A 15345-nucleotide genomic window follows, 5' to 3' on the forward strand; every position below is an offset into this window, starting at 1 on the left:
AGATCCGTCCATAAGAATTAACTCCACTACCATATACTAAGTATGTTTTTATATACAAAGTTATTTTCGTTTTTCCAACAAGCTTTATGACAAATAAGTGGTTCATTATGTGAGTTATATATAATATGTATATATTGGGTGGTCGAAAAAGTCTTTTCGTATTTCTAATCAAAATTAAACTCATTTTTTTATATTTATAATGAACTAAATATGTACCATTTTGGTCGACCACTTTTTGTCGCTTTGCTTTTTATTGTTCCATCAATGTAAAACTTTTCCTGCTTCTCTGCGAAAACTGCGATAAGTAATTTCCACAGGCTTCTCTTGAAACCAACTTTACTCCATTAAGGGAGTTCTGGATTGACCGAAACTTTCCAGCCAAGCTCTCCCAGTTTTTGCCGAGACATCAAAGATGTGTGGGGTCTAGCGTTGTCCTGTTGGAAGACGAAGCCTTTTCTGTTGATCAGTTCGGGCCGTTTTATTCGATTGTTTGCTCGAATCTCATCAGTTGTTGACAGTAAAATGTAGAATCAATCCTTCGACCAGGCTGGAGCAGCTAATAGTGGATGATTCCTTTTCAATCCCACCAAACACTCAGCATAACCTTTCGAGGCGTCAATCCTGGCTTTGCGATCATATATTGAGCTTCACCAGACTTGGACCATTATCTTTTTCGTACATCATTGTCGTATTTGATCCACTTTTCGTCTACTGTTACCATTTGCTCCAGAAATATTTCGATTTCATTTCATTTCAGCAAAGAATTGCAGATTTTAATTCGGTCCAATAAATTTTTCACAGACAATTCATACGGTACCCAAACATCGAGCTTCTTTTAATAGCCAACCTTTTTTAAATGGTTCGAAACCGTTTGATAATGAAAGTTGAGTTCCTTAGCGATGTCATGGCTGTTTATGCGACGGTCGTGGTCAATCTTTTCTATGACTTCATCGACTTTTTCAACGATAGATTGACCAGAGCGGGGTGCATCTTTCACATCGAAATTTCTAGAACGGAAGCGAGCGAACCATTGTTGTACTACAAGAAATTATATAGCATCCTTTCTGTAAACTTCACAAATTTTATAGGTGGCTTGCATGGCATTTTATAGTTATAAAAATATTTCGAAATGTAGAGAATTTCTTTATTATTTTCACTAATTTTTGAATAGCTGTACATTTTTTCAACTTCCCAGAATTTATTTTTTTTTGTTAAATGAAGCGTAAAATCTCACCTTCCAACACTATGTATTGATATGACACAATGTGATTGGTAGCACTGGAGATATACGACTGCAACGACATCTATTGAAAAAATACTAAAAGACTATTGCGACTACCTACTATGTATATATGTACATTAGGGTGTTATTTTTCAATCCCATGAAATTTCCTTGGAAATACCCTAAAAAATTCCTAGAAAATTTGAGCCCTTAATATTAACGTTAAGGACTGGACCAAGGCGTGTAAAAATTTTCCATTGAAAATACACGAACATCGTAATTTTTTATCTTTAAATTGAACCCTCTATAAAAGTGCCCATTGCGACAAAGTCGAAACTCACACCGGCGAGGTAGTACGGGGCTCTAAACCTGATTTTTCCACGAAATTCGCATTTTTATACCGTGAACAGGGTATAGTAAGTTAGCCACGAAGTTTGTAACACCCAGCAGGAAGCACCGGAGACCCTGCAAAGTATATATAAATGATGAGCTGAGTCGATTTAGCCATATCTGTCCGTCCGTCTGTCTGTATATTTACGAACTAGTCCCTCAGTTTTTAAGATATCGATTTGAAATTTTGCAAACGTCACTTTCTCTTCAAGAAGCTGTTCATTTGTCGGAACTGCCGACATCGGACCGCTATAACATATTCTGCCATACAAACTGAACGATCGGAATCAAGTTCTTGTATGGAAAATTTTTGCATTTGATAATATATATTCACGAAATTTAGTATAGAGTATTTTCTAACGAAACAATGTAATCTCTGAAGAAATTGTTCAGATCGCTTAACTATAGCACATAGCTGCCATACAAACTGAACGATCGGAAACAAGTGCTGGTATGGAAAACTTTTGCATTTGACGAGATATATTCACGAAATTTAGTATAGATTATTTTCTAAGGCAATATTCGAAGAAATTGTTCGGATCGGTTAACTATAGCATATAGCTGCCATACAAACTGAATGATCGGAATCAATTGCTTGCATGGCAAACTTTCTCATTTGACGATATATCTTCACGAAATTTGGTATGAGTTATTGTTCATAGAAATAATGTAATATCGGAAGAAATTGTTCAGATCGGCTCACTATAGCATATAGCTGCCATACAAACTTTACGATCGGAATCAAGTTATGGTATGGACAACTTATGCATTTGACAAGATATATTCACGAAATTTGGTATAGATTATTTTCTACAGCAAAAGAGAAATATCCACAGAAATTGTTCAGATCGGCTCATTATAGCATATAGTTGTCATACAAACCGAACGATTGACGTGGTATCTTCACAAAATTTGACATGGATTGCTGCTTAAGGTACTAATATAATCTCCGAAATAATTGTTCAGATCGGATTGCTATAGCATATAGCTTCCATACAAACTGAATACATAGTTACTAAAAGAAATGCATCTGTGAAGGGTATATTAGCTTCGGTGCAGCCGAAGTTACCGCTTTTTCTTGGTTTGTATGTGTCTTGTAAATGAGCTATAGAACAAAAGAGCTATAGAAAAAAATGGACATAACAAACTTATAGGAAACTTTATTTGCTACAAAAAAGGACCGGGGTCGAAATCGCTTTCATTAATATTTCTCGAGATATTCGGCTTTTTAAGTAAGGAATTTTCATATTTTTTTTTATTACATACCATCTATGAAAATTCTATAAAGCCTTAAAAAAACACCCTAATATACAAATGTATATGTATGTACTTATATTGTGGAAGAACAATTCATGGATTTTACACAATGATAATGCATCATCGCACCGAGCCATAATTGTGACCGAATTTGAAGCCATAAAGGCAATGAATAACATCCATCAACCACCGCAGTCACCAGATTTGGCTCTGTGTGATTTTTTTGTTCCCCTAACTGAAATTGCCACTCTGTGGAACCCGTTTTCAGTCGATCGAAGAGATAAAAAAAATCCCTGAAGGAGCTGAAAGCCATCTCAAAAAGTGCTCGTGAAAAGTGTTTCGAGGACTGGAAAAATCGTTGGAAAAAGTGTATTAAATCTGGTGGGGTTTACTTTATAGGCGACAAAATAAATTTTGATGAATAATTAAATATTTTGCGTTTTATTTACAATTTTCGGGTACTTTTATGTATGGTAGAATAGTGATGGAAAATTTCGACAAATGGGTGCCACGCCGGCTTTAATTCTTGCAAGTTGCAAGAATATAAAGAGTTCGGTAACACCCGAACTTAGCCCTTCTTTACTTATTGGCAAACTGGGTTTAATCGAAACCATGTTAAACAGAATCAAGCGTAAGTACTTGTATATTGTAGAATTAATTAAGGTAAAATAAAATCGACCAAATAACTTTCCGTTCAGTTTGCAATGATGACCTGTATACAACGAGAAGCTAGAACAATTGAATTAAGGTGTACTATAGATGTAAACTGTTAATTCCCGCACTATGTAGAAGAGATAAATTAGAACATCAATTTTGATGTGAGAAATATGGGATGTTGGGAGATTTTATAATCGATTTGCGGGTGTAACGGAAGTAGGGGTATATTTTGATGTGTGTATTAGGTAAAACAAATTTCTTGAATTTTCTTAAATAAGATCTTGCAAATATTTTTACAAATAGTCTTTAACATTATATATAATTTCTTCTTCTTCTTAATTGGCGTAGACACCGCTTACGCGATTATAGCAGAGTTAACAACAGCGTGCCAGTCGTTTCTTCTTTTCGCTACGTGGCGCCAATTGGATATTCCAAGCGTAGCCAGGTCCTTCTCCACTTGGTCCTTCCAACGGAGTGGAGGTCTTCCTCTTCCTCTGCTTCCCCCGACGGGTTCTGCGTCGAATACTTTCAGAGCTGAACTGTTTTCGTCCACCCGGACAACATGACCCAGCCAATTCTTAATTTGCTGAACTATGTCAATGGCGTCGTATATCTCGTACAGCTCATCGTTCCATCGAATGCGATATTCGCCGTGGCCAATGCGCAAAGGACCATAAATCTTTCGCAGAACTTTTCTCTCGAAAACTCTCAAAGTCGACTCATCAGTTGATGTCATCGTCCAAGCCTCTGCGCCATATACATAGCAGGACGGGAATTATGAGCGACTTATAGCGTTTGGTTTTTGTTCGTCGAGAAAGGACTTTACTTTTCAATTGCCTACTCAGTCCGAAGTAGCACCTGTTGGCAAGAGTTATCCTGCGTTGGATTTCTAGGCTGACATTGTTTGTGGTGTTATATATAATTTAGTTTGCTATATTCAATGAAATAAAAAATAAAAGTGCTAGTAAATTCTTAATTTTTACTTTTCGAATGAATTCTATCATAAAAAACTTAGTGCAACAAGCAGCCTAAATATAAAGAAAAAAACGAATTGACTCCATAACACCCAGAAGGAAGGGTCGGAGACCCTATAAAGTATATATATAAATGATCAGTATGTCGAGCTGAGTCGATTCAGCCATGTCCGTCTGTCTGTCCGTCCGTCCGTCTGTCTGAATATATACGAATTAGTCCCTAAGTTTTTAAGATATAGTTTTGAAATATTGCAAATGTCATTTTCTCTTCAAGAAGCTGCTCATTTGTCGGAATTGCCGCTATCGGACCACTATAACATATAGCTGCTATACAAACTGAACGATCTGAATCAAGTTCTTGTATGGAAAACTTTCACATTTGACAATGTATCTTCACGAAATTTGGTATAGATTATTTAACTATATAATCTCCGAAAAAATTGTTCAGATCGGTTAACTATAGCATATAGCTGCCATACAAACTGAATGATCGTAATCAAGTACTTGCACATTTGACAAGATATATTCACGAAATTTGATATAGATTATTTTCTTAGGCAACAATGTAATCTCCGAAGAAATTGTTCAGATCGGTTAACTATAGCATATAGCTGCCATACAAACCAAACGATCGAAATCAAGGGCTTGCATGGAAAACTTTCGAATATGACGTGGAATCTTTACGTAATTTGACATGGATAACTGCTTATGGTAACAATATAATATAGCTCCCATACAAACTGAACACATAGTTATTAACCGAAATGCACCTGTGGAGGGTATTTAGCTTCGGTACCGAAATTAACTTTTTTTCTGGTTTTTGTTAAGATTAGTTCAGCTTTTTTAATATCATTTCATGTCAATTAGCAGCTCCATCATATCTATGCGTATATTTTAAATTTGACGTATTATTATGAACAGTGGAATGACATTTCCTCGCTTTCAAATCCCAACCTGTATACTTACGTATTTGCAAATGGATCTACGCGTGGATATTCACTCTCTGCTCTTATAAAACTGTGTTTTTGCAAGTATGCGCATATGTACGCAAGTAAGTATTTTTCTTTTCAATCCAGAAAACGCAAACAAAGGTACCTTTGCGCATGCAAACGTTGCCTTTTGTTTGTGTTAAATTGATATTATCCCGGCCATTTTCAATGTCTCTCACATTAGTAGATAAATGAACAAATGTGCGCCGATAAGAATACGACAATCATAATAAAAGACAGGTGCATTCAAGTTTTAAATTGCAGTCAACGGAAGAAATGTTTTTACATACGATACGATGCGGTACGATATATAATACTGTCACATCTTTATTGAAGTTAACTATAGAAGTGTTGTTATTGCAACATATCTTTAAAGTTTCACATTTTCAGCTTTAACTGAATCTAGCTTTGCTAATATGAATTTTGCGTTTGCCATAATAGAGTGCTTAATTGCCTCTGCGCTATATTATAAATAAAATATAATTGTCGACAATTTCCTGCTAACATTAAAGAAGTTCAGTTTTTACCCAACATTTAATATTGCTAAATAGTTTAATTTTAATTGTATGTTTAAGTTAATAGAGGTTTTTGGAGTAATCGAATTCTTATAACACTGCACGTTTTTATTTTCTACACGTTCGTTACTCCGTTCTATTATTTGTGTTCTGCAAAATTTGCGAAAAAATTACGTCGGATTTTAGACGACATTTTATTTAGAACAAGTAAGGAAGGCTTTAGTTCAGATGCCACCGAACATTTTATACTCTTGCAACTTGCAAGAATCAAAGCCAGGGAAATACTTTAAGGTCTAAAACCAATCATATAGAGTAAAGTCAGCCTGATGCAGTACAAAGTCATCCGGAAGTTCAAAAGTCTTTACGTAAGGTATATGGGGGCTAGGAGATGTATTGATCCGATTCAACCAATTTTTGACATACAGACATACCATTATAAGAGAAAGATTACCTCTTAATTACAGTTATATGTACCACACATTGACCGACATTTTCGATCAAAAGTCAACTATGTATGTACCGGGGTTCAAATATTCGGTACCTAAGGGCTTGACAAGTTTTTTATTGGATTTCAACAATTTTTAGTCATAAGGTGGCACTTATTAAAGACGGTATATTAATTGCTTCTTGATTTGTGAACTAGAAACTGAACGAGTTATGGCACTTTATATGTTTTCGGTTAATGGCGATTTGTGGGCGTGGCAGCGGTCCGATTACGCCCATCTACGAACTCCTATTTTGTTTTGGTACCAAGGAACCCACGTACCATTGTGATATCTCAATGTTCACTCAAGTTACAGTTTGCACGGACGGATGGACAGACGGACAGACGGACAGCCAGACGGTCAATCGGATTTCAACTTTTCTCGCCACCTTGATCATTTATGTATATACATATGTATATGTATATAACCCTATATACGTACAACCGTTAGGCGAACAAAACTATAATACTCTGTAGCAACAGGTTGCATGAGTTTAACAACGGGATCCTTTATTTAGAATAACTCTGAGGAATTGGAAAATAGTTGCCTTGACAATTTCTAAATTATGTAACAAAGAACTGTCAAAAATATGTTTGTCCCATAATAATGCAGCTCTAGTTGTATCCCTTCACTTCTTTATGCAAGTGGAAACTTCTTCTAGTAGGTGATGATGGCCGTATACTCGTAGTATAAAGCAACTTATCATCGATTTGAAAGTGCTTAATGATATTAAATTCAAAGAACTACACTCTTTATTTAAAACTTATTTTAAGGACACCATCTTGTTGGCTTGAATATAATTTTAGCAACAATCACACTGTGCACTATATAAGTGCACTGCAGTATAGACAACAGCAATCACTGTGACATCTGCACCAACATGAAAGCTACTACTTCAAAATGTCAGCTGTTAACTTTTCTAATTGATGTGATTTTAATTGTGTCAAATGGATTGCCGGGTGCACGATACCAAATGACATGAACACGAACGGCAATTGCTTGTGCGCAATTGGCACATCATTGACACATCGTTAGCTATAAATTACTTTGTACAAGTATGTGTGTTTTAGTCTCATCTTTGCAATGAATTTGTTATACCACTGGAAAGAGTAAACGTATAGAGGTAGCTTTCCTACTTATGTATGTATGTACAGTATGTGCTTAAGGCGACGATGGTAATTGTTTTCAAATTTAAAATTGCAGTTCAGTTGACTTACCGGCATTTGTACAGACAAGGCCACTGCACATCAAGCAAATTAAAATGGCAAGGCTATTGAACCTGAGACGGTTGTTTCGTCTGCTGTTACACATTTTCGTTTGGCGTGAGTGTTGGTTTCTTAGGGCTTGCAGTCTCGTATTGAGAATGTGGATGAAAAGCTAAAACAGAAGAAAAATTAATACTTTAGGTTAGTGGGATATGTACGCAGACTTAAAAAACTGTAATTTCTTTATATTAAATTCATTTTAATCCGAAAGTGGTTTTTCTTTTCAACACTGTCATTACAACTAACTACTGCTGAAATTAAAATATCTGTAGGGAAAAATGTAACCAGCATAAAACTATAGTCAGTTATCGTTAACTTGTTTTAGCAGCTCAATATTAATGAGGTGTATTTCTTATGACATAAAAAGGCATCAAAGATATTTATCTTGATTTTGATCGATAGGTTTCTACGTTAACTACAAGCTATAGTGGTCCGATCTGAGTAATTCCTGCGAGGAATGCAACGTTACCTTGGGCAATAATATGTGCAAGATATTTTGTTGAAAAAATTTTCTATACAAGGTGATTAAAAAAATCCGAGTATATACACCCCGACAAACGGACAAATGCGCATGGCTAAACCGACAGGAAGTCACGCTGATGACTTACTATACTATAGTGTATACTTCCTAGGGTCTCGAGCGCTTTTTTTTGGGTGTTATAAACTTCATGGTAATCTGAGCTCTGTTCAGAGTATAAAAAGTACAAATAATTCTTCAATGATGAATTTTACACAAATCACAAAAAGCTTTACATGGGCTACTTTTTTTAATCAGTCACTTGAACTGGAACAGCATTACCACACGAAAGAAGATTTAAAAGAAAACGCTTCATCACTTTGCTGATAAAAGCACCGATATAACGTTTAACGTTGTAAATATCTCTAAAGAACGTGTAAGGAGAAAGGCAAAAGGTAGGAGGTACATATGTACATCTGTAGGTAAGTAGAATGTTCATCATAATTTAATTTGAAATCAAGTCAAAACTCGTTTCTTAATTTTAAAAGTTATCTACATACATATGTATATAAATAAAAATGAATCGCCAAACTGAATGTACGCTCATAACTTTCATACGACTAAACCAAATTTGATAATTTTTTTTCTAAATGTTCGTTGAGGTTCAAGGATGGTTTCTACGGAGAGAAAAATTTGAATAATTGCTGGTAAACCCCTAAAAACAGCACTTTTCTTTTTCCCAAACAAAGGAATGAATGTTTGTTTGTTAGTAACGCTAAGAGAACGGATTAACCAATCTTGATGAAATTTTCAGAGGTTGTTCGTTGTGGATCAACGTATGGTAGCCCAATGCAAGGGAAGACAAGAAGTACTTCCAGGATGCGGTGACAAACGTGCGGAATTATGGATCGCGGTCAGTCAGCAAGCGATCGTCACGATGTCATAGCATGACTTTTCAAACAACAGTTACGATGTTTGATTGACTTTATCTTGAAGCAACGTATATGTGGTGTTGTTGAATTCTAGATATACTTTGTTGAGTGGCAAAAGAGAGGTTTTCCGCATTCTTCCGTGGATGATGGTTACACCAGATCAAATTGATGAAATCATTTCTTCCTGAATTCCTGACGTAGAGAAAGATCCAGTATTATACGAAGTGGTCGAAACCAATATGGTTTATCTTTTCGGTTTGTATGTCTGACAATAAATGCACGAAACACTATCCACGTGCTTTTCTTTCGGAAACACAAACTGGAAATGATGGATATCAACTCCATCGGCGTCGCTCACCAGATGACATTGGCAGAACATTCAGCATTCAATAGTGAATATCGAAGTTGACAACACATGGATCGTACCATATTCACCATTATTGTCTAATTCACATTCAAAACTCATATCAATGTTTAATATTGCACTTTGGTGAAATCTTGAACGATACGGTTGATACGTGAACTGCCATAAAGCGCTTTGTAGGATATTTACTTTTGCAATTCATGAACGTTTTCCGACTGTTGTGCGTCTCGCAGTTAATTTGGAGAATGGCCAAAGAGTATATTTCAACCCAGAGAATACAGTACGCCAGCGGAAACACTTCCAACAACAAAATTGACATTGACAAGTTTTTTTTTTAATTTTCGTCAGTGATCCGTTTGCGAGAATATTGCTCTATTCGGAAATACCCTGATATTGTACATGGGATGTATCGTCGAAGAAATAGTTGCGCAGAAAGCAAGGCCAACCAGTAGATTGACATCCAGATGTGTTCTCAACTAATGCATTAGGACGAATTTCTATTGAATAATCTACGCGGTTCAACTTTATTTGAGTCATTGCTTACTGTGAATGGTACTTGTGTGCAAGTTTTGGAGAAGTAAGCCAGCAATTACAATTGCTGGACCACGTTAATCACTGGAATGAAAATGAAGTTCGCACACTTTTCGCGAAAATCATTTCGACATATCAGCTTTCCAATCCGCGTCAATTATGGGATACGAAGAAAAATGACATTGCCGAAAACATTTTAGATCGCCTTCGCTAAAAATTGGAAATGGTACAATTTCGGTTGATACTTCCGGTGGTTCGATATCAATTCTATCTTCCCTTTATCAATTGACGAAAGATGAACTCATCACAAATGTTCGAACATTGGTCAAATTATCCTTATTATCCGATTCCTTAAGTGCACGCGCAATGTTTGCTGCCAAAAATACCGATGTTGTTGACTTAAACTGGAAGATTCAACCTCAAATTCCGGGAGAATTGCGCTCATACAAATCGATCGATCGTCTTGACAATGAAGACGACGCCATGAATTATCCAGTGGTATTTCTAAATTCTTTGGACAGGCTTGGTATGCCACGGCATCATTTGCGTCTCAAAGTAGGATCGGTCGTTATTATGTTTCGCAATCATCATGCCCCGAAACTGTGTAATGGAACCCGACTGATTGTGACGCACCTATCGAATACATGGGTGCCGAATGCTTGGTGCTACGAATTCCGTTGAGTTCTAACGATTTCCCATTTCAGTTCAAACGTATTTCGTTTCCAGTGAAAATTGCATTGCAAAACCATCTGTTCTGTACACTGGAACAGAAACCAAAAAATGTTGTTTACCAAGCTGCATTACATTAAAAAAAAAATAAAATTATAAATTTAACTTTCTTTTCATTTCAAAACACATAATTTCACGCAGGACAACGGCTGCGGGGTCAGCTAGTTTATACATACATATATACTAAAATATGTGCATGATATAACTTACTTTTAAAAAATTCGAATAGCGTTTGCAATGTGCACTTTGATCTATGTATATCCTGAACTTTATAGTCCTGACTGAATGAATATTTGCAATATCAAATCAGATGATATTTTGTTGAAAATAAGTGAATGCAATTAATGTAAGTAAATGCGATAATTGTAAAATGTTATGTAGAGTGTAATAGCTTCGCTTAACGGTTGCTATATATTTTTAGTTGGTGTGACTACACGGTTGTTTGCACCGAATTTGGTATTTATACTCTTTCAACATATTGGTACAGAGTTTAGAGTCTTGCTCACTTAACGGTTGAATGTATCATATACATACATACATATATATAAATAAATGATCAGCATGATGAGGCGAGTTCAAATGACTGTCTGTCCGTCTGTCCGTCCATCCGTGCACGCTGTAGCTTGAGTAAAATTGGAAATATCAGGTTTCTTAGTACAAAAAAAAAATTACGAGTTCGTAGATGGGCGTAATCGGACCACTACCCCGCCCACAAATCGCCATTAAACGAAAGCATATAAAATGCCATGACTGAGTACTCAATTAAGATATAAAACTGTCATTTAGTACAGGGGATCGCAGAAGCAATGGACACCGGTGGGCATACAATTTTGAAAAAGTGCGGGTGGCCCCATCTTCTAATAAGTTTAATGTACATATCGTCTAAACCAGTAAAGTTACAACAACTAAATTCACCCTGCACAAATATTACAATACCTCTCACCGAGAGTATGAAAATGGATGAAATCTGATGAAAATCCCGTCCACTCCTCATATCCCTCGCGATAAATCAATAACTAAATGCGCCAGAGACTTTAAAATTTACGTCCGGGGTGGTATGAGTAGGCTTTACTGGAGACGGGGTAAAAATTGGACGATGAGCGTGGCACTGCGCACTTTTTGGTAAAATCCCATATACCTCTGGACCCGACCAACCGATTTCAGTAAAATTTATTCCATTGCATTCTTCTTACATTATGTAATAGGGTGAAAATGGGTGAAATCGGACAATAACCTCCCTACTTTCCATATAGCACAATTTTAAATTTCACTTAATTTTTTTACTTTCCAATACACAAATCAAGAAGTAATTAATACAACGGGATTAAACTTTGCACGAATAATGGCTTTAGTGTATGTCTCCTTATGACCAGAAAGTGTTCAAATCCAAAAAAAACTGTTCAAACACTTAGATACCGAATATTCGGACACCAGTACCTATAGTTGACTTTTATTCGAAAATATCGTTCAATGTGTGAGATTTATAATTGAAATTCAGAGATAGTCCTTCGGAGGATGGGGTCATGTGCAGAAGTTCACGCAAGTGAGGAAAGTTCTCTGATCGCCATTCACTTGGGAGTGGCCAGAAACGATTATTTTACACATGGCTCAAGTGGCTCACTACTTCCGGTCTTTGACCAAGTATCCTCTGGGTAGCCTAAGAACATCCGTTCGAGGGCGAGCTAATGTGAGAAGGCGAAACATCCCCTGCATAGGGTTTGGGACCCGCCACGTAAAAAAAACACGCCCAGTGAATAAGTATAATCAGCCTCGGATGAGAGACCTCCCTTTTGATGACGACCATGGTAAACGAAATAAGGACAACGAATTGAGGGCATGCACCTGGAATGTCCGGTCCCTTAATTGGGAAAGTGCCGCTGCCCAACTGGTTGATGTCCTCGTAAAAACAAAGGCTGACATCACCGCCGTCTAAGAGATGCGATAGACGGGACACGGACAGAGACGAGTAGGGCCTTGTGACATTTACTACAGTGGCCATATAAAGGAGCGCAAGTTTGGTGTAGGATTCGTGGTGGGAGAGAGACTCCGTCGCCGAGTACTATCATTCACTGCGTTGAACGAACGTCTAGCCACAATCCGCATCAAAGCGAGGCTTTCCAACATATCGCTGATTTGCGCCCACGCCCCGACGGAAGAGAAGGACGATGTGACCAAAGATGCCTTCTATGGGTGCTTGGAGCGCACTTATGAAGGCTGCCCCCGCCACGATGTCAAAATCGTGCTTGGCGACTTTAACGCCAGGGTGGCAAAGAAGGTATCTTTGGCACTACGGTCGGTAAATTCAGCCTCCACGACGAAACATCCCCAAATGGGTTGAGGCTGATTGGCTTCGCCGGGGCCCGAAATATGGTTATCTGTAGTACTAGATTCCAGCATAAAAAGATTCATCAAGCTACCTGGCTGTTTCCGGATCGAAAAATTAGCAACCAGATCGATCGTGTTGTGATAGACGGAAGACACGTCTCCAGTGTTTTAGATGTGCGTGCGCTCCGAGGTCCTAACATCGACTCGTATCACTATCCTGTTGCAGCTAAGATTCGCACCCGCCTCTGTGCAGCAAAAAACGCACGCCACCAAACACAAGGAAGGTTCGACGTCGAGAAGCTGCAATCACAACAGACAGCGAAACGATTTTCTACTCGACTTGCACACCTGTTCTCTGAGAGCACTCGTCAACAACTCGGTATAAGGAAATTGTGGGGCGGCATTTCAAACTGCTTACCTACAGCTGCAACCGAAACCATTGGTTTTCGGAAAGTGCAAAAGAACAGCTGGTACGACGAGGAGTGCCGTGTCGCAGCGGAGAGAAAACAGGCTGCCTACCTCGCAACGGTATGATCAACCACTACACGTGCGGGATGGGATAGATATTGAGAGTTGAAGAAGGGAATGCGTCTCGCATTTGTAGACAGAAGAAGAAAGAGGCCGAAATAGGGGGTACGAAGAGCTTGATAAGCTGGCCGACAGGGGTAATGCTCGAAAATTCTACGAAAAAATGCGGCGGCTTATAGAAGGTTTCAAGACCGGAGAATACTCTTGTAGAATCCCCAAAGGTGATCTAGTCAGTGATGCCCAGAGCATACTTAAATTATGGAGGGAACACTTCTCCAGCCTGCTGAATCGCAGTGAACGCACAACACCAGGAGAAGGAGAACCCGACTCCCCAATCGATGACGATGGAGCAGACGTTCCATCGTTCCATGAAGAAGTACGAATAGCAATTGCCCGCCTGAAGAACAACAAAGCGGCAGGGGCCGACGGATTGCCGGCCGAGCTATTCAAACACGGCGGCGAAGAACTGATAAGGAGCATGCATCAGCTTCTTTGCAAAACATGGTCGGACGAAAGCATGACTAACGATTGGAATTTAAGTGTGCTATGCCCAATCCATAAAAAAGGAGACCCCACAATCTGCGCCAACTACCGTGGGATAAGCCTCGCAACATCGCATATAAGGTTCTATCGAGCGTATTGTGTGAAAGATTAAAGCCCACCGTCAACAAACTGATTGGACTTTATCAGTGTGGCTTCAGACCTGGAAAGTCAAGAACCGACCAGATATTCACCATGCGCCAAATCTAGGAAAAGACCCGTGAAAGAAGAATGGACACACACCACCTCTTCGTCGATTTTAAAGCTGCTTTCGACAGCACGAAAAGGAGCTCCCTTTATGCCGCGATGTCTGAATTTGGTATCCCCGCAAAACTAATACGGCTGTGTAAACTGACGTTGAATAACACCAAAAGCTCAGTCAGGATCGGGAAGGACCTCTCCGAGACGTTCGATACCAAACGAGGTTTCAGACAAGGCAACTCCCTATCGTGCGACTTCTTCAACCTGCTTCTGGAGAAAATAGTTCGAGAACTAAATAGAGAAATAGAGAAGGTACCATCTTCTATATGAGTGTACAGCTGCTGGCGTATGCCGATGATATTGATATCATCGGCCTCAACACCCGCGCCGTTAGTTCTGCTTTCTCTAAGCTGGACAAGGAAGCACAGAAAATGGGTCTGGCAGTGAACGAGGGCAAAACGAAATATCTCCTGTCATCCAACAAACAGTCGTCGCACTCGCGACTTGGCTCTCACGTCACTGTTGACAGTCATAACTTTTAAGTTGTAGATAATTTCGTCTATTTAGGAACCAGCATTAACACCACCAACAATGTCAGCCTGGAAATCCAACGCAGGATTGCTCTTGCCAACAGATGCTACTTCGGACTGAGTAGGCAATTGAGAAGCAAAGTCCTCTCTCGACGAACAAAAGCTAAACTGTATAAGTCACTCATAATTCCCGTCCTGCTGTATGGTGCAGAGGCTTGGGCGATGACAACAACCGATGAGTCGACTTTGAGAGTTTTCGAGAGAGAAGTTCTGCGAAAGATTTATGGTCCTTTGCGCATTGGCCACGACGAATATCGCATTCGATGGAACATACATACTTCAGCGAATTAAAAGACAGCGGCTAAGCTGGCTAGGTCATGTTGTCCGGATGGATGAAAACACTCCAGCTCTGAAAGTATTCGACGCAGTACCCGCCGGGGGAAGCAGAGGAAGA

General features: G+C 38.5%; 1 protein-coding gene across 10 annotated transcripts in view; it reads right to left on the bottom strand.

The window, feature by feature from the left end:
- Positions 1–15345, bottom strand: part of LOC120767459 (probable secreted beta-glucosidase adg3) — a 147517-nt gene that overhangs the window by 76722 nt on the left and 55450 nt on the right. For all 10 annotated transcript variants that reach the window (XM_040093541.1, XM_040093538.1, XM_040093542.1 and 7 more), the window contains one exon: positions 7707–7866. In XM_040093541.1, the coding sequence (XP_039949475.1) occupies positions 7707–7800 (94 nt within the window). In that variant the 5' untranslated portion in view covers positions 7801–7866. The remainder of the gene's footprint in view (positions 1–7706; positions 7867–15345) is intronic.

The sequence above is a fragment of the Bactrocera tryoni genome, chromosome 2 (genome assembly GCF_016617805.1).
Source record: "Bactrocera tryoni isolate S06 chromosome 2, CSIRO_BtryS06_freeze2, whole genome shotgun sequence".
Taxonomy (NCBI): Eukaryota; Metazoa; Arthropoda; class Insecta; order Diptera; family Tephritidae; genus Bactrocera; species Bactrocera tryoni.